The sequence below is a fragment of the Lynx canadensis genome, chromosome B2 (assembly GCF_007474595.2).
Source record: "Lynx canadensis isolate LIC74 chromosome B2, mLynCan4.pri.v2, whole genome shotgun sequence".
Lineage (NCBI taxonomy): Eukaryota > Metazoa > Chordata > Mammalia > Carnivora > Felidae > Lynx > Lynx canadensis.
Window position 1 is genome coordinate 53,454,686 of NC_044307.1, and position 25,200 is coordinate 53,479,885.

The window sequence follows — 25,200 nt, forward strand, 5'->3', positions numbered from 1 at the left end:
ACTTACAGGATGATTTAGCAACAATATGTGATAGTAGATTTCAAGGGTGTGAACTTGATAGAATGAATATGGAATTTAATTTACTGAATTGAATTTTAATAAATGCTATTCAGTAAGTTGGATACCAATCTATTCAATCTATGCCATCCTAGAGTTCAGAATATCAAATACAAATATTTGAGAATATCAAATACAAATACAAATATTTGAGAATTGATCAATATATACATGTATTTTAGAAATCACTTTTCAAAGATGTAGGGAAAATATCAAGGACATTAAGAAATCCTGTGTCTTAGATTTTTTTCAACTTTTTTTTTTTTTTTTTTTTTTTTTTTTTGGGACAGAGAGAGACAGAGCATGAACGGGGGAGGGGCAGAGAGAGAGGGAGACACAGAATCGGAAACAGGCTCCAGGCTCCGAGCCATCAGCCCAGAGCCTGACGCGGGGCTCGAACCCACGGACCGCGAGATCGTGACCTGGCTGAAGTCGGACGCTTAACCGACTGCGCCACCCAGGCGCCCCCCTGTGTCTTAGATTTAAATACATGTTAAAAGAAGTAAAGACTTAGCCAACTTATACCCAAGAGTACTGAAAAAGCATACAAATGTAGCTATAGAAACATTGAGAGTAATATTTTTTAAATCATGTATAATTAGATAACGAACTTTCAAGATAAACAAATGTCCCATATTCAAAGAAATAGAAATTCTCAAAATTGTAAAGTCTGATAAAGTAAGCATCAACACCCATAAATATTCCGAGATGTGTTATTCACAAAAATCAGCATGGGTTCATCAGAAATGAATCTATAAACTATTATCGATAGTCTTTTCTATTAGTCCTTTATTTTCATCACATGTATTATGTCTTAAATTATACAGTTCACATACTTAGAGGTGAAAGAAAGCTAAATGGATGGCTGGTTCAATGGATAACATTCAAAAATATCCTGAGCAGACAGAACAATAGACCTGATTAAAGGTTAGGACATCAAATTGTGATCATTGTAAAAGTCTGTATTTAGATTCACATAATCAATAAGTATATTCTAGAGGTAGAGATCTGGCATACCAGTGGTTCCTGTAAAAACCACTTGGGTGGTTATGAAATAACCAACTACAAATTCCGTGTGCATAACTATTGTGAATGACAAAAAAATAGAGACAATTCAAGCATTTTGAGATATGTTAATGGAGTATTATCCCAATCATGGACAATAGTAATTTGAAAACTAATTCATATCAAGCAAATTAGTGCTGAGGATTAAAAAAAAGAAACTACTTAAGACACTATCCTTTCTTTAAGGAGCTCACAATCCAAATGTGGGAACAAACATAGAAAAACAGATTTATAAATAAAATATTTGTTAGTTACAGAAATATAATTAAATAATACATGGAGTATTATTTTAAATTCTCATCACTTAATTTTAAGGTGCCATCATTATTTAGTACTAAAAAAATAATGTAGTATGCCAGGCTCTGTCTCTAAAAACAACAAAAAAAAACTTAGTATACTCATTTTTTTTTTAATTTTTAAAAAATATTTTAATGTTTATTTATTTTTGAGAGAGAGAGACAGAGTGTAAGCAGGGGAGCAGCAGAGAGAGAGGAGACACAGAATCCGAAGCAGCTCCAGGCTCCAAGCTGTCAGCACAGAGCCCAACTCAGGGCTCAAACTCACGAACCACGAGATCATGACCTGAGCTGAAGTCAGACACTTAACCGACTGAGCCACCCAGGCGCCCCTTAGTATACTCATTTTATAAATGAAACCACTGAATTGAAATTTAAATAAACAACCGAAAACTCACCCACAGACAAATAGCTAGTAAGTGTTAGAGTTAAGAAAGGAACACAAATCTTTCTGCCCTGGAATTACTGCTCTCAAAATAAGATCAGCACTTAATCAAAGTATGTCCTGCTGAACCAGTGTTTCATGGGCATTAAGTATTATGCACCCAAAGGAAAAGATTCCATAATGAGATAATTTTGAAGAAGACTAGGTTTCCTTACTTATAAAGCCTTCCTAAGACTTTAATATAAGATGTGCATTGTGAATCTACTAGAGAAAGGTCTAGCAGGTAGGATTTTCAAATGCATTTAACCTCAGAAGCTTTTTATTCTTTTTTCTTCGTTGAGTATTGTGAGGGACCAATGTCCCATTGAACATCCATTGGGAACTCTGGCACTCTCCAAAACAAAGAAAAATCTAAATGTCAGGGACTAGAAATTTTCAAGGAGAGGGAGGAGCCTTGGAAGGGACAAGATAGCTGTCTTTAAATATCTCATCGAAGAAAGACATACTATTTCACCAGAGGGATGATCTAGATCTAATAAATGGAAACAGATTTCACCTTAACATTTCACTGTTGCACTATATGCTAACTTGGATGTAAATTTTAAGAAATAAAAAAATAAAATAAATAAATAAATAAATAATCAATGAGAGTTTGAAAAAACTACATATGAGAGCTGTCCAACAAAGGTGGCTAATCACCCATGAAGGTTTTACCCAAGAGATTTCTTCAGTGGATGAAAGGTCAGACAACTCTGCTAAGCTTTCCTTTCAACTCTGCTATTTGATGGTTCATTTGCAGTAATTATCAACTGAAGTTTTCATATATTTTGTATTTCAGACTATCTGTCAATTTTTTGCAACATTTTGAATTAACCATTTTGTAGACAGAAGAAATACAGGTTAATGGGCAGAATGTTGCAAATATAGTGCCTTACATCAAAATACACATAACAACACACATATAATTTACATCCATGCCAGTGAGAAATAAAGGGTCTCTTCTCCAACTTAAAAAAAACAGCAAGTGATTTAAATCATTTCAATTATAAATTTTGTGTGTGCTGACTAAAACGAAAGTTTTCTCATTTACAAAAGCAGACAAGGGGACTGGAAAGCAAATATGGGGGAAGCATGGGACCATCCAGTGCACAGATTGGTGTTAGGAGGAAGGAGAAGCTGGGGAATGTGGAAGGCACTCTTCAGATCCATTACTCTTACTTTCAATGTGTCTACACCTGGCTTTGAATGTCATTACACCCAAAGAAAACATAATATGATAGATCACATGATTATCAATGGATTTAACTACAATTCATTTGCTAGGACAGTAAGTTAGACATAGAGTTGTTACCTATTAGTGTATTCCTTGATGATCTGATATATGCTAATCTTAATTGTTTCATTTTCAAATCGACTATTACTCTGGTCCTTGTATATCCGGAATTCAGCTGCTGTCACTGCTTCCCCATGAGGAATTTGAGTCAGATCAAACCTGAATTCTTTGTAATGCCTTCGCTGGTGAGAAAAATCCTTGTCTCTTTCAACTGGAAAAGAAAAAAAAAAAGGGAAGGAAAAAAGTTAATCCTTTATAAAATATGGAAATTAATGGTAAATTCTCCTGCTTTGAAGATGAAAACAAGCAAGTAGGATATTATAAAACTGGGAAAACACTGGAACCGCAGGCTCATACATGTTTCCAGTTGAAGGAAATTCCACAAACCAACAACCTTTATTTCAAAAGCAATATAACCTCTGTGGTTTCATACAAATTCTTGGATCCTAACTAGAAAGGGTATCCAAAAATGTTTTTAAAAGCAAAGGTTGTAAAATGATTACTACTATTTTATCAGGTACCAGAACACAGAGGGGTTCATACAGGAATTAGGGATATGTAATAGAAACCCCCAGGGTTCCAGGTGAAGTCAGTGATGAGATTTAGCACAGCTGAGGGAGGAAAATAGCAAGGAGGACTGAGAAATTGCAGGAGCATAAGAACTATGTTTATGACATTGCAAAGGTCAAGTAAATAAAGTAAATTCATGTTCACGAGAGGGATTATTTCTAAAATGCCTTCCCCAGAATTTTTTTTTCTCCTTTCAGCAAATGAAATGTCCTTCTTTTGTTTAAAAAAAAAGCACTTTTATTACTTCTTATACATTGTTTGGTATAACCTCCTTATCCATGGGGCAGCATAAAGCCTTCCAAAGACTTCTGTCTGTTCTTACTCAAAATAGAGAGGAAAACATATTTTCCCCCTTCAGCAACCTTCCCACCAAGTGAAGTCAGAGAACTTTTCCTCTTGGGAACATTATGGAATGTTGAAGAATTCGGGTAGTAAGTGTGAGGCATATTATTATATAACCTGGCTTTGTAAAATAGTATATTATTTGATACTATATCCACTGAACACCAAAAACCATCGTAAGAAATTATCTATGCAAAGGACTCATTTTTAGTAATGCACTATCATGTGGTGGAGTTATGTTTCTCAGTATTGGTAGCTTGCTCAAAATCTCTCTGTTATCTAAGATAATATATAGGTCAGGATCACAAAAATTACACTGCAAAGCACTGGGCACAAGGTGCCTCACAATTACAGCCTATAATAATACTTCTACATATTTCCAGTGATGTGTTCTATTGCTAAAATTTTGTTACAACAAGATAAAAACTGGGTAAGTTGTGTAAATGAACTCCTAAGTTTCAAAAATTGCAGGAAGATAGGAAAATATCTTTAGGTGCATCATTGAAATCATGTCAACGCTGCTGTAATGATGTGAAACTTGGGGGTCCTAAATAAGAGGAAGGATTAATATTAAGGAAAAGATAAGAGGGTCACGACCAACCAGGAATGAGGGTGGAGGCCATGGCTGCTAGAACTCTGAGTTCCAGGACCAGATGGGTTCCATGTCTAGAGGAAGCTCATGACAAAGGAATGCATGATTCCTGGCCTTCATCCTTCGAAACAATCTTCAGTTTATTTTCCCCAGGAGTAGGAGGCCGTTTAGGAGGGCAGGGAGCTCATCTCCACCTCCACCTCCCATACCTAAGCCAGCAAAGAAAAATATAATCTACACCTGGCCCCGGGAAGCTTGACAAGAACAGTGTTCTGGCAGTCGGGCACATGCTGACACCATCTCAGCATGAAGTTTTGTTTTGTTTTGTTTTTTTAAGTATCACTATCTTGGTCCTAAGAGAGGTCTGCTCCCAGGAAGATCAGTAATCAGCTTCTCACTAAATAAGGAAGACAATCCCATTTTTAGGATGTTATTTTGGTCCATAATTTAAACTTCTCCGTCTAACCTTCTGCTGGCAATAGCTTAGACTGGTATGAACATATCTCCCTCCGTACTGTTTGTCCATCCTCCTGACTCAGGTACGTGAGAGGGAATCCGTAAGGTTAGAAAATGCCTACAAACTGGATGTCTAATAACTGAAAGTGCCTTAAAACTTGCCATATTAAAACTTGCCGATTGGGCGCCTGGGTGGCTCAGCCCATTAACCAGCCAACTTTGGCTCAGGTCATGATCTCACGGTTCGTGAGTTTGAGACCCGCGTTGGGCTCTCTGCTGACAGCTCTGAGCCTGGAGCCTGCTTCGGATTCTGTGTGTCCTTCTCTCTCTGCTCCTACCCTGCTTGCTTTCTGTCTTTCTCTCTCTCTCTCTCAAAAATAAACAATAAAATTAGAAAAAAAAAAAAAACTCGCCACAACTTTTGTTTACAAAGAACTAAATTTAATTCACTGCAAACTTATTCTTTTCTGATCCTCATTATATTTGGGCACTGTTCTAAGCATTTCATTCATATTAACATATTATACTTTGTAACAACCAATGAGGTATGTTCTCTGATTATCTCTACTTTGAAGGTAAAAAAAAACAAAAAAAAAAAAAAAACAAAAAAACTGAGGAGGCAGAGAGAATAAAGACCAAAGAATATGAATTCAAGTAGTTGAGGCCACCAAGCTATGTTCTTATGCAGCTTCTGCTTGTAGATTATTACCGTGTCCTAATTTATTAAGTATTTATGCTTTACTAGAGATCTGAAATCTCATATTCACAAGTCCAAAATCCAAAAAGCTCTGAAAACTGAATGTTTAACTTCAAGTTAGTTTGGCAGGAGAACTGGAAATTAGCTGATTTGAGGCAATTTAAAGTCTCTATTTATCCCACTTTCTATAAATATTTACTGCATTGCTACAGAAATGTTCATGTGTTTGACTAGGTTGCACTGTTCCAGACTCTGCTTGAGGACTTCCATATTTTATGATGTATAAACCAACCAACCATTCAAAAACGTATTTTTCTATTCTTAAAGTCAATATTTAAAATTCTAAATAACAATCATCATGCAATTTTTCATTAACAACCATTTTTTTATTTGAAATTTAGACCAAAGAAATTATAGTCCTAAAAATAAGGCCTGAGACACAGGTTAGCATCCAATCTAAAGCACACACCTGCATAATGCAGGTAAGTATTGAATTCATATTATGTAAAGTCATCTACTGTTTTGGAATCCCCTGTGAGATGTTAGTATAATAAAGTGGAAAGCTAGAATTTCAGCTGTTATTATAAAATTTCAGTTTTCTAATCCAGGCTATTTAACCTAACTCCTTAAGGAGGCAAATTTTCAAAGAGTTTAATAAAATTTTATATTAAATATACCACACAAAATAAAGTTGCAGTGCAGATTTGTCCAATGACTCAAATTCCTATATCCTATTGCTTTGAATTATAATTGCACTAGTAAATTCCACGGGACATGTTGGAGTGAATAATGGAATAAAACTTATATTTATATAGCTTTGCACTCCTAATGATGCTCACAAATATTCACAAGGTCAGCTCAGTTACCTCAAAGAGCAATCCTAGGGAGGTGTGAAATATTAATATCCCTAATTTAAGAATAAGAAATTGGGTGATGACAGCTAGGCGGTAACAGATGTCTGTCTTCTAAAGCTCATTATAAATCTTTGTTCAATGTCCATACCACCTACATAATGACATCCTACAGTTCTGTACTTAGAGACTAGTTCATAGCTAGTATATTTACACAATGTTTTTCAGCAATCAAGGATTTGATCAACAATAGTTAATTAGCATCTAACACAAAGAATGCTTGATCCAAAGAAATCTTTCAATAAATACTAAATGAAAGACTATATGAATGGATCAAAATCTGGCTCTGTTCACTAAGTATCATCCTGCTGCATTACCCGATGACAAAAGACATGATAATTTCTTTAACTCTCATTTGTTTGGCACATATTTGTCTAATCCTTACAACCTTACTTATGTTTGTAAGTTTCTATAACTTGCCCAAGAGCCCACAATATATACTTGGGAGAGAATAGATTTCATTCCACAGCCAAGATTTCAATTCCTCATCCCTCAACAACACAACACTGTATTTATTTGTTATTTTCTGGATGTGGTTTTGTTTGTTTTATCTCATTATTACTCAGCAAAGTTGATCTTTCAATGCTTTCATTCTTCTCTGTGATGCTCCTACTTAAGAGGATGCCATACTTTCTGGAATCTGCTCATTCTTCTAGAACTCAGTGCCTCCAATATTTATCTGGGTAAATACTGTATTACATTCACTTATTTAATATTGATTCCATTTCTTATCTGAGGAGTTTTTACGACTAAACAAGTGATTGTATTCATAGCTTGAATTAATATTATATAACATCTATATTAATATGCAAGCTCATTCTTTTACTAAAACCTTATTTTAAAATAATTGTAACTCGCCAGCTGGATCCCTCCATTCTCCAACTTTTTCTCCACCAGACCTACCAGCAGAATAACTTCCTCAAACAGGTTGAAAAAGAACATACAGCCACGTTTTATATCCCTTAAGTGTAAGATTTTTGTAAGAGATATCCTTGCCTTGTTCATATCTGATGATTTGAGTAAAAATTAAGTATTATTTCACCATATATTACAATGTGCTACAACCCACTGCAGTTATAAATGTCTTGGAAAGCTTAAAAGATAAGCAAGTAAACAAGAAAAAAAAATCAGAAAAATATATACATCTTTTATTTTTTATGCATATTGTGTTAAATATTTGGTTCTTTCAATCTGCATTTTAATTTGTATATTATATCAACTAAATACCATGAGTTTCCTTAATCACCTTTATTATCATTTCTAATAAAATCTGTATTACCAGATTAAAAGATGTAAGACTCCATAAAATCATAATTACATTCCTCTTTGGTAGTAGAAATTACTCTTTGGTAGTCTTAATTACTAGACAAACAGAAAACAAATGGAAAAACAAAAAGGAAGGCAAGAGGGTTAGCTCATCGAAAGAAGACCCAGATTTGTCAAAGGGGATAGAATGACACATGTTAAAACATACTGAGGTCAGGAGGTTGACCCTTTTCTCTAGTGAAGACCATTCCTTTTTCTCTTACCATAGATACCATTTCTCTCATGTGAAGTGAAAAAGAGAGTTTGGGAATAAACTTAAGTAGATTTAAAACACACCTCCTGTATCAATCAATTCACCTATGGGAATTGCATTTAAAAAGAGAACACAATGACCTGCCCAGATTGCTATGTTCATATCTGCTTATATATCTAACAAGGTTCATAGGCTGTATTTTCAGCCATATATACATTACACTAATGCCACACTCTCTTTACAATACATGCTTGTTTTGAAGATTGTTAGGTGTAAGCCAATGAATATCACCATAAAAGTGAAATAAGGCCATCAATATTGGACTGTTTATTTTTTTTATTTTTTATTTTTATTTAAGATGATGGTTGCCAACAGTTCTGTCTGCAAAAATTAAAGAGTTGCTGTACTGCATATATATATGTTATAACATAATATATATAATATTATATGTTATATAATTATACATTATATATTATATAATATGTTATAATGTTATATACTATACATATATGTTATATATGTAATGCATATATATGTTATAACATATATAACATATAACATATATATATGCAAACTCAGAGAAAATAAACCATCAATAAGTCAGCAAAATTTAGAACGTTTATCACACAAAATACAATCATAATGATGGTGAATAATCGCTTTCAGGAAGCAGGTTTTTGAATATTGCAAACATTTCCAACTATACGAACTACCAAGAGCAACTGAAAGCTCATCAACACTGAGAGAACCAAAGAATTAATTTATTATTACCATTTGGTTTTAAAAAGTGGCAACATCAAAGCACACAAAAGGTAGAATATGAATCCAAAGAGTCACATTCTATAATTAATGGGCTGACAGTAAAAAGAAACAGACTGCCTTATATAAGCACCAAACTACATTCTCAATGCTCTAAATTGCTAACGTTTTGCAAAGATTAAGCTTCTTGTGTTTAAAGACAGCCACTGAAACCTTTTATTGCTAAGACACAACTGAACAGAAGTTAATGACTGATTGCAGTCTTTCTTTTTTCCAAACAGACACCTCTCTGAATGTCTTTATCACTAATAGAAATTGTATAGAAATGTCCCGATTAAAGATTTTTATGTCTACAACATCTGGAGAATATAATTAATTAACAGAGGATTGAAGTTTTATCTATTCTGTGATGTATCTGCAGTCTTTAGGAGATGCATTCATGGGCAACCAGCCTTAATCTCCCACACAAGGGCTATAACTTGGAAGACACAAATAGAATCAGTAGCTGCAAGGCAAAGATAGCATTCTCCCAGGAGCCTAGCCAGCTGTTGAAAGAGTACAGATCATTGTTTGCTGCTGAGTGCAAAAAATCATTAAGAGATTACTCATAGAATTATTACTTATCTGTGCTGCGTTTTAAAGTTAAAGGGGAAAAAAAAAACAAAGATAACATGTGACTATCAAGATATATCACTTCACAAGACATCCTTCACTGACTAGTCCATTGAGAAACATAAACTTGTCCTATAAAGGCCTATTCATTGATCAGTGAGTGCACATGTACATGTTCCTTTAAATGGATAACCATTCCAGAGAGTATGGTAAACTCCAGATTCCAGAAACCCTAAGAGCCTCTTGACACCCCAGTCATGTTTGACCTGAAGGAGAGAAAACTGTCCCCCTGAATGTGCTGTTTCAAAGAACAGTTTCAATGGACTTTCAAGTGTTCTGTAGTTAAAATACTCTTACTTGTACTCATAAATGCTTCATAAATACAGTTTTATAAAGAAGGAAAAGAAAGGTGAGATGGTTAAATATTTTAAATATCTTAATGAAATGCCTAAACAAATTGATTCCTGAATCAATTTCAAATACATGTGATTCTGAAATTTACAAAATTTAATTCATGACCCAATAGGTAAATATTATTTTGCTTTACAAAATATAAACGACTTAGGAACACAAAGAATTCAATCTTGTATGAAGACAGCTTTAGGACACAATGAAGATGGCACCATGCTCTACTTGGCTCCAGATTGGATGAGCCCAGCATTCAGCCCTCGGTGGTTATTAGAATGCTATAATGATAACCCTTTACATATCAAGCATTGGCATGAAAATGGATATATGTAATAAAAATAAATAAACAATGACAATTAAGTAATTTCTGATTTCATAAAAGCAATATGTATCAAATTTTTGGTCCATCTCCTTTATTGGATGCAGTCCATCTCCTGGCTGTCAGATGGCTGCTTTTCTTTCTCATCTTCCACACATACTCATTTTGATTATCCTAAAACTAGCTACCGTGCTACTTCTCCATTTATTCAATCCCAAAATACTTATTGAATAACTATTCTAGGTCAATCTCTAAAAGCTACGGAGATATAAGAAGAAAAGAGATATGTGCCCATGATAAGGAAGACAGACACGGAAAAGTGCAATTGTGATACAATTGTGTTGAGGCTTCCAGGGATAAGTGTAATATAAGGCAGAATAATGAAGGAAGGAACAACACATTGTATAGGAGGCTTCAGGAGGAGATCATTTTGAGCTTGGTCTTAAAGAAGTTTTGCCAGATAAAGGATTCATATAGATGGAAAGAGATTTGGGAGCTTATAGCCAAAGAATGAACAATAAATAGTTCGTTGTCATTGCACAATATAGAATCTGAGCATAAGCAGTGCAATACGAGGAGTGGTAAGAATTTACTGGGAACAGATCAGTTTTTCACTATTCCCATTCTCATCGATGCATTCTGCATTCTAATAACCAAAGACAGGAAATTATTTTTTTGTAACCAATATCACAGGCAAGTGTATAGTCGACACTTTTGAAAGAAAGTTGGATGAATTAATGATTCCTCAATAATCCCCTTCCTTTCCTAACTTGATAGTTTTCCTCACTTTTTCCTCTAACTAAAATGCATTCCCTGCTTTCAGAGCTCCAAATCCTACGTCTGCTTAAAATCTCCATTTCCAGTGCCACAAATACTACTTTGAAATGTTCTGTCCAAGTTAATTTTTCCTGCTGGAGATATTTTCAGTACCTGTGCACTTTTTCTGTACCTCCCTTTTGATAATGGGCATGACAGAATGCCATACTTAAGAGTGCTGGATTTGAAGTAAAAAAACAAACAAACTTGAATTCCATTTAATTTACCTAACTTACTAAAGAGTGTGGTATTAGGAAAGTTATTCAACATCGCTATGCCTTTATTTATCCATCTTTAAAATGGAGGTCAATAATAAAAGGCAGTGTGTTGTAAAGGTTAAATGATATTTGAGAGAGTCTTCGTGCAGGTGTCTGCAACACAGCAAGTTCTCAGAAAATGGTAGCTATCATATTAGTAACTTCCCACTTGCATTGTAATTATTACATCACCATGTAAGTACCCCAGGGGTGAGATACTTTAGAGAAATATCCATATTTTCTTTTTGTTTTGTTATCTTCATATTCCTGCACAAACCCCCAAACATGACTTTTTTCTATAGCAAATGGTCAATAAAAGTTTAATGATAGAAAATTGCTACCTGTCCTAAAACACAACCATTTTGATCATCAGAATGTCAGTATGTTTCCCTGGAATATAGGTATATTCATAAATGGAATAAATATTATTGGCTTTTTATTTTTTTTTTAATTTTTTTTTTCAACGTTTATTTATTTTTGGGACAGAGAGAGACAGAGCATGAACAGGGGAGGGGCAGAGAGAGAGGGAGACACAGAATCGGAAACAGGCTCCAGGCTCTGAGCCATCAGCCCAGAGCCTGACGCGGGGCTCGAACTCACGGACCGCGAGATCGTGACCTGGCTGAAGGCGGACGCTTAACCGACTGCGCCACCCAGGCGCCCCTATTGGCTTTTTAATTTGTTCAGTAGTGTTAAAAAAAACTTCAGGCTAGAGCTAGATTTTTATAAGGGTGGATGGATAGAAAATAATTGTGTTTACTTGATACCTTGTTTAGATATTTCACATCTATGAGGTAGAGAATACAGCTGCACATAATTTGATGTTCACATATTGCCCATTAGTCTAATCAAATTTGCTGGTTCTGACGCATCTCCTCTTTAAGGGAGTCTGACAGTCACTTAGTTCTTTTTATCCCTGAGGATCAACAATGCATCCTAAACACAGAAAATATTTTGTTATGGTTTTTATTATAAGGTTTTTATACCAGAAATTATTAATGGGAACTTAAAACAAATGTTCATCTTTTGTGGGTTAGATATTAATATTAAATTTCAAAAATTAGTTGATAGTTAAAACAGAAGATAATACCTGATTAATTCACTTATTGTAATGAAAAATGATTATTTAATAACAAGTGAATATATTTAGTATATTAATAACAGATTTCAATCACACTGTGTACAAATATTTGAGAAAAGTTTGTGTTTGCCTGTAAGAAGTCAACATAAAAGCCCAGCTGTCTGATAATCACCTTTTGGTAAATATTTAGTTCACATGTTTTCTTTACTAGAAAAATCTGTGGGTTTTATAGATTGCCTGGCAGCTAGAGGTCAACCATTCTAATCTCACCAGATTTCACTGAATGACCTTGCAAATTCTTCTGTTCCATCAGTAAAATAAAACAGTCCATTTTTAACCACCTGAAGGTGATAGAGGTTACAGTAAGTGCATATACAGCAAAGAACCTTCCTTTACGTCTTGAATACAATGAAATGATAGTTTATCTAGAGTGAATACTTGTGGTTATCTGACAAAAACAGGTCAAAGGTTTTATGAGTTTTCTTCTGAAATTGTTCGGTGCCTTCTCTAATGACTGATAATTGAAAGCAGAGATGGGAACTATACAATGTGGTGGGTGACAGATAAGCAGTAGATTAATGCCAATACTTGGTGAGGAGACACTAAAAGGTCAGGAGTCACAGGAATTAGCTATTGTGCTACTGTGACAAGACAGACATCAAAAGTCTATTACCCCATCAACAGCCCTTCCCCAAGCCTGAAATCTATTCTCACTTCCTTTGATTGTAATTAAGAGATAATTTTTATGTCATTATATATACAATGTCAAACTGAAGCCACTCGCCCTAAGTGTACCAATAGTTAGAGTTTCAATATGTTTATTTACATAATGGATATCTTTTTCATAGCATACTTTTAATGTATTCAGTGCTTATTTTGGAGAATTTTAGAAACATTTTATCCAGCAAAAAATAATTATATTTAATGGGAAGAAAGAAAAGCTTGAATAAATTTGTTTGGAATTTCTCTGTGGAGGAAAAATGAAGGTTAAAACAGAGTTTGCATAGCGTGAAAGATATGAGAATTTTTTGTAGCTGAACATATAAATGTCTTTCTCAAATTAAGTACTTTAAATTCTAAATTGGTATGATAACTTTAATAGGGTTCACTCAAGTTCAATCTGTGGTTTGGTATGTCATTTTGAAACAAAAGCAAGCTATAAATTGTTTCCGCCAATAGGGTTTCATCAGTGAAATTTGGTGCATTCAAAGAGGTCACGGAGAAATGTGGTTGTATTTAATGACATAAAGTTATTAGAGACATAATTACCTGGTTTTATACATTTTTAAGAAGGATAGAATGATATATAAAAATATATCACATATAGGCTCTATAATTAATATAATGGTAGCAGATCTATCTATTAGGCGAGGACCACAAGTGGCCATCGGTGCCCACGTTTATTTCCTACGAAGTGTTTATTTTCTGCCTGTCTCCCTGACTAGATTTTAAGCTTGACAACAGCAACACTTTAGCTTGGCTCATTTTTGTATACTCACCTCCTAACTCAATCTCTGGTACACAGTGGGTATTCAACATACATGTGGAATGAACGAATACAGGAATATGCATCAGGTTCTGGTTCTTTTTTTTTTTTTTTTTTTAGTTGGTTGGTTGGTTTGTTGTTTCAGGAGGGAGAATATACAGGTCCTGTTAATCCAACTTAGCCAAAAGCAAAACCCCTCAGCCACTTATTCTTAAATGAGCCCTGCCCATATTACAAAATAGTATTGTTCCTAATGATATATTCTTTTTTTCCTTTCTTCTCTGAAAGGAATTCAAATAAATAATGATAACTTAGAATCTTAATGTCATATATTTATTTTCAGTTTCCACTAGCTACTTTAAAACTTAAAAATATATGCTAGACTAGTAGAATCTCTATGATCCTTAAATAGTATATTACTCTTGGAGAAGGAGAGGAAGATCATAGAAAAATTAAATAGCATTGCTCTTATTTTATGGTTATTAATAACATTGTATTTAAAATAATTAGAAGAATGAATCATGTGTCATAGAAGGTAATATTTATGCAGTTTTTGATATAACAGTGAGTTATATGAATCTATACATTGTATTAAAAGATGTTTTCTATAATTGGAGACCTACTTCAGAACATGTGTTAGATCTAATAAAAGATGCAACAGGTGCCAAAATCAATAAAGAAATCATACGATCTTCCCACATTTATTGAATGAGACCACACTGTAATTAGAGTCAAGGGATCCTTAGCGGTCTCAGATCACAGAGTATTCATATGAAGAATCTCATATTTTGGTTGATCTGGTTTCACACTCCTGGGCTTTTCCTTTGTATTGGGATTTCAGGTCAACCACAAAACTCAGAGCAAAATTCATCACTGAGCAGTATGTGGTTTTGAGTTCAAACTATACAAATCCTGCAAGTTTCTTAAGATGCACACCTGGAATAAACAATAAGTCTTCTGAGATCCAAGTCAGACTATCTCATTTTAGATTCAAATTTAACAACTTCCTGAGTCTCCAATCCAATTGTATGTTAATTGTCAGATGGCCTATTTTCTAATATTTTTGTTGCTAAAACGTTGACATGTTCTTCATATTACTTAATAATCCATCCAACTAATCCATATGCACTGTTACATAAAGGACCAAATTCAGCAACAGGAAAAGCTAAGGGCCAATCTTATTTAAACCACATATTAAATGTGGCTCAGTGTGTTAAGAGTCTGACTCTTTATTTAGGCTCAGGGCGTGATCTCACAATCCTGAGATCAAGCCCTGCGTCAGGCTCTGCTCAGAGCATGGAGCCTGCTTAAGATTGCCTCTCTCCCTTTCCCTTTGCCTCTCTCTCTCTCTCTCTCTCTCAAAAAAGAAAAAAAAAAACACATATTACTAAAAATGTGTGAGGGTTAAAATAAGTATCCTTGAGTATTCGAAGTTTAAGGAGATGGATTCTTAGATGGTTCTCCACATCCCACATGTATGCTGTTCAGTGATTGCTCTTCCCCACTGAGCCACAGTTTGGAAGTTTTCTGGAGAGGGGAAATGGTGGCATCAACAGACACAATGAGAGTGGGATAGGATACTAGAAACACAGGAACTAGACAAACTTATGCATAATGACAGCTGAGTTCCCAGGCCTCTTCTGCTGTTTGATTCCCAGAATGTTTGACAGCCAGGCTTGTGCCCTTCAGAAAAGAGAATGAAAGAGTCCTCTCATTGAAATCTGACCATTCCAGAAGAAGGACTAAGTCTCCATAAAATGGCAAAGCAAGAGTATCTTTTTTTTTTTTTTTCAACGTTTATTTATTTTTGGGACAGAGAGAGACAGAGCATGAACGGGCGAGGGGCAGAGAGAGAGGAAGACACAGAATCGGAAAGAGGCTCCAGGCTCTGAGCCATCAGCCCAGAGCCCGACGCGGGGCTCGAACTCCCGGACCGCGAGATCGTGACCTGGCTGAAGTCGGACGCTCAACCGACTGCGCCACCCAGGCGCCCCAGCAAGAGTATCTTGAAGAGAAAATTATACTAACAATTTCTACCCATATGCATAAAGCTTCTAATCAGGTTTTTTTAAGAGTATATTTTTTAGGGGCGCCTGGGTGGCTCAGTCAATTAAGCATCTGGCTTTGGCTCCAGTTTGTGAGTTCAAGCCCCACATCAGGCTCTGCTGACAGCTCAGAGCCTATAGCCTGCTTTGGATTCTGTGTCTCCCTCTCTCTGCCCCCCTCTGCTCATGCTCTGCCTCTCTCTGTCTCTCACAAATAAATAAATGTTTAAAAATATTTTAAGGGTTTGTTTTTTTAATTAAAAAAAATTTAGAGAGAAAAGAGAGTGCAAGCAGAGGAGAGGGGCAAAAGGAGAGAGGGAGAGAGAGAGACAGAGAGAGAGAGAGAGAGAGAGAGAGAGAGAGAGAGAGAGAGAGAGAATCTTAAGGAGGCTCCACACAGTGTGGAGGGTGATGTGGGGCTCAATCCAATGACCCTGGGATCATAACCTGAGCCAAAATCAAGAGTCTGATGCTCACAACCAGTTGAACCACCTAGGCACTCCCCTAATCAACTTTTTAATCTTTCACTGTTACCTAAGAGCAGAGAAACAAAAAGATCACTAGATATCTGAGAAAATTCCCTACCTGCAAATACAGAGACAAAGTAGCTTTTTAAAACAGGAACTTGAAGGAACTTAAAAATAAAGCAAACCACTAAAATCCTACCATAATATCATTTAAGAGCTAAGAGAAGGTATTACATTCATGAAACAAGAAGATGCTATATAAAACAACAACAACAACAACAACAACAACACATTCATTGCTAAACATCTCTTGGAAATAAAGCTAAAATCCATCTGAGTTTGAAATATTAAGTTGAAAAATTCTTCATAAAGGAGAGAAATTAATCAAAGTCAAAGAAGCGGAAAACAGAAGAGAAGGACTGAACAAAAAAAAAAAAAAAAAAAAAAGGAAAGAACACAAAGGATTAATCCAGAATTGGTCCTAATAATCATGATTCCATAAGGAGAGATGTGGGTGGGGGAAGAAAATCATCAAAGAAATATTTCACTTCACTGATTGAAAGTGTAACAGTGTCAAGGTTGAAAATATCTGCTTTGTGGACAAAGATTATCCAAGCTTCCAGAGACAAAATACGAATCACATACACAGGGATCAGGAATCAAAATGGACACAGACTGCTCAAAAACAACACTGCAATCTAGAAGACCAAGGGACAAATACTTTCAAAATCATGATGAAAAATTATTTCTACCCTAGAACTCCATACTCAACTAAATTATACATCAACTATGAAGGTAAAACAAGGATACTTTGAGACATGGAATATATAAAAAATCAGATTCCCAAAAGCATTTTTTAGGAATTTCTGACACAAGTTGCTCCACCAAAATGAGGAAAGAAGCCAGAAAGAAAATGAAAGCATGGGCTACAGGGAAAGGAAGTTTAACACAAAGGAAACAAAGATAATTCCCAGAATTATTTTGGAGGGAGGTCTCAGGATAACAGCTGTACTCCAGGCACAAGGCAAAAAGTCCATCTTGGGTGTGACTGAACAGAAAGACATGTGATGGCTAGCATCACAAAGATGGCGTTCCCCATTCATACCACTCTTTGAACTTGACAAAGTCTAGGTGAGCTCAAACCAGACTTGTATCTCTCAGTAGCTTTCCTGACATATATTTATAGAGTTCCTGCTCTCTCCTCAAAGTCCCACTGCCTGGGTCCTCTGAGAATAGTCACTTTCTCCCACAGAATTTTTTTTTTTAATTTATTCCTCAGCACTGTATGTTGACCATGGTAAGTCTAGAAACTAATAATAAAGGAAAAGCTTGCACCTTCTCACTGTGTTTCAGTTGACCTAGCCTTGCCACACTCCATCTCCCCAAACTCCCAGGGCAATACCTCCCCAGAAAGAGGCCTTTAAAAACTGTCAAGCAGGGGCAGCTGGGTAGGTCAGTTCATTAAGCACCCAGCTCTCGATATAGGTTTAGGTCATAATCTTGTGGTTTGTGGAATAGAGCCCCACTTCAAACTCTGTTCTGAAAGGGCAGAGCCTGCTTGGGCTTCTCTCTCTCCCTATCTTTCTGCCCCTCTCCCACTCACTCCCTCTGTTTCTCTGTCTCTCAAAATAAATAAATAAACTTAAAAAAAAAACTGTCAAGTAAATTAAACCACAGTTATATCCAGAACCTATGTTTAGCTCATCTGGAAACATTCACCAAAACACTTAAATATCCAGCTTTGTGCTTCCTATTACTTTTAATAGTAATTGGCTTTATATTTACTTATATGTGAAATATATCTGATAACATGTAAAATATGCAATTGAGAGAACATATCCATGTACATGTATATCATAATCCATGGAGAACAGTTTCAAATCAATATCTGCCCCCTTCGATGCCTGTTAGGAAATACTCCAATAAGCTACTAAATTTATTTTTTTTTTTTACCTTGTATCTATTATATGCCTCAGTGTTTACACTAATTCCAAAAATCTACTGTTTCTCACTTTTCCTGTGGACATCTTTCCTTTACAAATAAACCACAGAGTGATTTGATATATTTAACACTAGGGAGCATTTTCAGTAATCCCATCGGCACTGATTACAGTACGGGATGTTTAGAGTCTGCAAAATGCAAGTGTTATTCCTACAATCACACCCAAGTACACCACAAACTGCTCTTGCATAGAAACAAAAAATACATTTAAAGTTCTGTTTTATTTTCTCACCCCTTGATGTGTGATCACAGGGGCAAACAAGGCATAACCCTGAAAGCTTATAAACATCCCTGAGCAGTCTCTTCTACATTGCTCTTAACAAAGAGTGACAATAAAAGCTATCTCATAGCTAAGATATGTTTCACGTATGTCCACTTATAACTAGCTTTCTTTTTCTCTTTTGAAAGAAACATACTAAAGCTGAAAATGGTGATGAGAATACTGATTAAACAGGAGAGAGCTAACAGTGATAATGGAACCGGTGAAAGGAATTCATTTGAAAAAGAAGACACTGAATGCACCTGAGAGTTAGGGATTAAAAAATCATTAATACCCATTTGCTAATAAATTCAAGCAAGGGATGTCACAGAACACATAGACAGAACAGCAACTTTAAGCAAAGTCTGTGGCATTCACTGTATTAATGATGGTGTAGAAATTAGAAGCTATAGTGCCACCTTCTTTTTTTATTAAATATTTTTAACGTTTATTCATTTTTTGAGAGACAGAGTATGAGTGGGGGAGAGGCAGAGAGAGAGGGAGACACAGAATCTGAAGCAGGCTCCAGGCTCTGAGCTGTCAGCAAGGAGCCCGACGCGGGGCTCAAACCCACGGACCACGAGATCCTGACCTGAGCCGAAGTTGAATGCTTAACCGACTAAGTCACCGAGGTGCCCCATGTCACTTTTCTTCTTACTCAACAGAGGATATTCTATATTCAGTCATAAAATCCTAATGAGTTTATGAAGCTTCAATAGATTTTTGTTTGTTTTTTAAAGTTTATTGATTTATTTTGAGAGAGACCAAGGCAGTGCCAGCAGGGTAGGGACAGAGAGAGGGAGAGAGAGGAAATCCCAAGCAGGCTCCACTCTGTCAGCGCAGAGCCTGGTGCGGGGCTCCAACTCACAAACCACTAGCTCATGACCTGAGCCGAAACCAAGAGTCGGACACTTAACCAACTGAGCCACCCAGGTGCCCCAGCCTTGATAGACATTTAATAGTTTTATAATGTTTGGAGAATCAATAATAATAATGACTATATATATATATATATATATACATATATATATGTATATATATATAATAACTACCTTTTCTGAGACATTATGCTAAGTGCACATAGTCTTATTTAACACAATACATATTTTGTGAAAGAAGAGAAATTCAGCCAGCATTTACTGAATGTTTATTACCCAGCCACCACTTGAGGTAGAGAAGACCAGGGAACAGAAGGGAGACTAGGGCAGTATGGAACAAAAAGTTACCTTCCTGCAGACAACTGGTTAATTGCTCCCTGAGGTGGTTTAATTCTAGAAAAAATAAAGATCATGGAAAGTAACATGAAATTACCATTAATTAAATTAGAGCATTTTTTCTATCTATTATTAATGTCTTGCTTGTTGAAATAAGAAATTGTCTGTTCTCTTAAAGCCACTTTAGATTGGATTTCAAAAACAGGCACTTCGTTTCCTCTCTCCTTGAATCCTGCCCTTTATTCACTCCTAGTTATATTGTGAGAAAATTAAATAAAAGTAAATATTATTAAGGGTACCTACATTAGCTTGATAAGTAAAATGACATACTCAGGTGTTTAACAGTATTCACCTCTTGTCTCTGACATAGAGGGCTGTCTTTATTTTTTTAAGATTCTAAATTTTCTCAAAGGAAAATTTGCACTCAACTGGCCCATGTACATTTTTTTTCAGATCTATACTCCATTCATAGGAATTATGGCTATAAAAATTCAATCAACTCTCATTTTGTTGAACCTTTGCATGCGGCTGATACTATACTATATGTTATGGGGAATACAACTCTCCAAAAAAAGTGCCATTCATAGTTTATATGCCCTCATTGATATATTTTAAAAAATAAATAAAAGAACACATTGAAGTTGACAGCACAGATGTGATTTCAGAAACAGACTCTATCTGTACTCAGAATATAACAAACAAAGGGTACAAAACTCTAGATGCAGTTAGTTTGAAAAACCTTTTGCGAATAGAAGTCCTATTTAGTATTTTGACACAACTCCATTTCCAGGGAAACATTTACATTATACTTGATATACCACCTAAAAAATAACTGAATGAGAACAAAGACCCTGTCCCCAAATCCACACTCCTCCTCCAAATTCCCAGTAGTGAAAAGAGAAGACAATTCAAGATTTCTTCAAAACCTTACAAAATCAATTATCATGGATGGGATGAAACTCCCTAACCAAGCAGGGATCATCTTTTGTATTTAAAATGCACATGTATAGGAAAATATTGACTTGGTTAAGCAATGCTGTTTTACCCTTTGCACAACATTCTATATTGCAAATAAATTCAACTTGCAAATCAAATTCCCTTCATATTCAGTGGCACCTATTTGGCACAAGGTAGTCAGCTTGAAATTGTGAAGAGGGGAACAGAATATACATTATAGAAATGATTTTTGTGCTTAAGACTAAACTACATTGTTCAGGGCTCAGGATTATATAGTTCTGTTTTTCCATCTCTCTGTCTGAGGCTTGGATTCTGTCCAACTTCCAGTAACCCATTTTTCCTTTCTAGAATGCCAACTATAGCCTTCATTGTGTTCAAGAGGAAAGGCAACAGATAGAGCAGATTTGCAACACTTGAAAAACACTTCAGTGGCAAGGGACTAAGAAAGGAATTTTCTGTCAGAAACTATTTGGGGGAAAGTGTTACAAACAGTTTTCAATTTAAATTTAAAACCAAAGTGAGAGATGAATTTAAAGTTAAAGAGCACTTGTTTAGAACAAAAGAATAGTCATGTAATCTATACCACTGTTGGTATGTTTTCAATATGTGTTTTGATGTAACACAATTAAATACTTAATTTGTTCTTTCTTTCTTTCTTAAGTACTGAGTAGAATCATAAGACCATTTCATTATCTATTAAGTTTAGGACAAATGGCTCAAATTCAAAACAAAAAACAATACGTGTGTGAACTTGATCAGGAGTCTAAAAACACTCATAAAAATAGCAGAGGGGGAGCACCTGGGTGATTCAGTCGGTTGGGAATTCAACTTTGGCTGAGGTCATAACTTCATGGTTCTTGAGTTTGAGCCCCCGTCGGGCTCTGTACTGACAGCTCAGAGCCTGGAGACTGCTTTGGGTTCTGTGTCTCCCTCTCTCTCTGCCCCTCCCCTGCTCGTGCTCTGTCTCTCCCAAAAATAAATAAACGTTAAAAAAATATTTTAGGGGCGCCTGGGTGGCTCAGTCCGTTGAGCATCCCACTTAGGCTCAGGTCATGATCTCCCGGTTTGTGAATTCGCATTCCCCACGTTGGGTTGGGCTCTGTGCTGACAGCTCAGAACCCGGAGCCTGCTTCTGATTCTGTGTCTCCTTCACTCTCTGCCCCTCCCCCACTTGTGCTCTGTCTCTCTCTGTCTCTCAAAAATAGATAAATGTAAAATAAATAAATAAATAAATAAATAAATAAATAAATAAATAAATACTTTAAAAAATACCAGAGGAAAAGCAATTACTAAATAAGTAAAGTTGTTGTTTATTGAGCTTTTAAAGTTTTCCATACAATTAATTAAGGACTATAAATGAATTTTTAAATTCAATACTATATAAAGTCCATTACTAAAATTCAAAATCATCTTGAAAGTGATTGCTACTGAATTTTTGCAACACAATTATTAGCGTTAATGAGTAAACGTTAACGAAATCCTGGTGCATGTACACATATAGAATTATTTTGCAAAGAATCGAGAGCCTATTTCAAAAACAAAAGCAAAAACCTTCCCCCATCACTCTAAAGGGACTTAGATCAACACAAGAGTTTCATTGTCCAGTGTAAAATCTAACTTGCTAACTCTTGGTGAACCTAGTTATGTGATGAATCAGTAGTAAGAAGGAGATTTTTTGGCTACTGACTTTGCAGATCTGTTCCCAGTTGCTGAGCTCTAGGTTGTAGGGACCTTAAATCCCCTCCACACACATACATCTGAGTAGGTATCACCGGGAGACTTCCCAGATTGTCTAGTTTGTCCTCTCATCCCCAGATTGGTGTGCAACAAACACAGTTCAGATAGTGCTTACAATTCTGGACTCACCTGGCTGTACATTTTATAAGTACAGTATATAAGGCTGTGTGAAACATCAGTGTTAGGAAGTTCATAGATCCATCTTTAATACCTACTCACACAACAGTTTAAAAACATTTCTTATATTGAACTTGGGGGATATAAAAATTCAAATCAGAAGAACTATTGTGGAAGACTAAAACTAATTAATTATGAACAAAGTTCTTCACATTTCTAAGGTGTAATTCTGTCCAATGTGCTTTTTTAGGCATTGAGAGTATGGGATGAACTCCTGAAAATTATATGTGTTAAAAGAATCCTTTGCTAACTTACCAAATATAACTAATTTAGATAGATGATGTACGGATAGATAGATATTTAATTTGAGCAAAATCATTCTAGTCTTTTTAAGTTGTCTCATTAAATGTTACTTTAAAAACTTCTGTGGATGTTCTCCAGATCTGGACCGTCTCCAAGTTATTTCTGTCTTAAAAAAATATATTTTCTGTCCTATTATTTTCCTGGTGGAACATCTACAAAAATCACATATTTTCTGTTACACCTCTGTCAAACTTTATGAGTTATGAGTGCACACATATTTCTCATCCCTTTTCCTTCTAATTGCATTTTGGAATTTCACACAACTCAAAATAAGCTTTAACAAATAGGTATATAGAAACCACAGAAAGGGCAACTATTAGAGTCCTATTATACTGAACTATTTTGAAAAACAAAATGCACCAGTAGATGAAGGGTTAGGAAATTGTTCTCTAAAAGTAGATCTTATTAATATCATGGTATTTATGGGAATGAAACTTGACTAAGTTTCCCAATATAATCTGTTCACTAGAGATACTTTAACAATTATTACTCCATTTGATTTTTAACCTTATTTTCTAAGTCAGACTGTTTTAAATATTTTCTAAAATAATATGGAAAATATTAAACTGTTGAGAGAACTATATCTGTTTTCATACTTGATCACTGATACACATTCAATTTTCTGTCTACTCTAACTCCTAGATGACTTTTAGGACACACTGAGTATCACACACTGTGTAAGGGGTTCCTTCATTTTTTTAAATTTCTTGTGGCAGTTTTCTAAGTATCTTTATAACACTTCATATTCATCTGAAATGTTGGCAGGGGCCAAGAAAAAGAGACAAAACTAAGAATGATATTGAGTAAAGTGTGCTAGTATTTCAGCAAAGTCAAAATCCAGTAAAATGACAACCTACTAGAGGCTAGTATAGGCCATCCACACCCCAAAAATGCTACCCCCCTTCCTTCTCCTCCCTCCCTCCCTCTCTTCCATTCTCTCTCTCCCACTCACTCTCTTTCTCTCTCTCTCTCATACACACACACACAAATACCCACACAATGCATAAAGTATGCTCTGGCATACTTTGCCTATAATAAAGGATTTTGTAATTAGAAGGTGTTTTCACATTGATGTAAAAAAAACATAGAGTTAATTGCCTAAAATCATATATTTAAGGTTTTTTTTAATGGAAGTTTTTCTTAAATGAGATAAAGTTGATATACAGTGAGATGCACAGCTTAGGTCCACAGTTGTGCTATCTGATGAATTTGGATACGTGAATACACTCATATAGCCAACATTCCAATCAAGGTAGAAGTTACTCACTTCAGACAGTTCCCCCATGTCCCTTTCCAGTCAATCTCAACCATCATAGATAACTATTTTTATTTTTATCATAAAATCTTAGTTTTGCTTATTCTTGAATTTCTGGCTTCTTTTAATTAACAAATTGTTTTGGAGATCCATTTGTGCCTTGTACCTATTCATGTTTGGTATCTGTTCATTCTCTAAGTATGCTAACTATTATTTAATTTTGTGAATATATCATAACATGCCTAAAATAGATAAATCTATTTATTGACAGATATTGGGCCATTTCAAATTCAAAGATATTACGAATAAAATTCATATATATATATATATTAAATCCTTTTAATGTTGTCAGCCTTCATAATTATAAAATTCTGATGTTTTTAGAGTAGATCTGTTTTAGTTCATCTTTAGTTCTAGGGTATGAGCCCTATCCATGGTATCCTTACTCCTGAGGTCTGACTTCTCTGGGGTTCTAGCCATAAGTCCAAGACAGCAATTTCTGTACATTCTGGGTGGGCTTATGTTGTATGGGTTGGTCTCCTGCATGTCCCATGACTTGGCCACTGGCTTCACAGTCATCCCTGTAGCCACTGCTGTCTGTTAGAGAGCCTCAATCTGCACATGCAGAGCCCAACCCTTGACTAAGTTCATGAGGGCAGTCCAGTGCCTCCACATAGCTTCCTCATCTGTAGTACCTTTCCCTGAAAATGTCAACTGCCTCAGGAGCCCAGATTCTAAACAACTACCTCCTCAGCTCAATGGCTGCTGCTCTCCACTTAGGTTCTATTTTCTTGTATACGGCCCTTAAAAATGCCTCCACACA

General features: G+C 35.5%; 1 protein-coding gene across 1 annotated transcript in view; it reads right to left on the reverse strand.

Annotated features, from left to right (window-relative positions):
• BMP5 (bone morphogenetic protein 5) overlaps positions 1-25,200 on the reverse strand; it is a 119,918-nt gene that overhangs the window by 60,789 nt on the left and 33,929 nt on the right. The window contains exon 2 of the mRNA XM_030315736.1: positions 3,155-3,347. Within this exon, the coding sequence (XP_030171596.1) occupies positions 3,155-3,347 (193 nt within the window). The remainder of the gene's footprint in view (positions 1-3,154; positions 3,348-25,200) is intronic.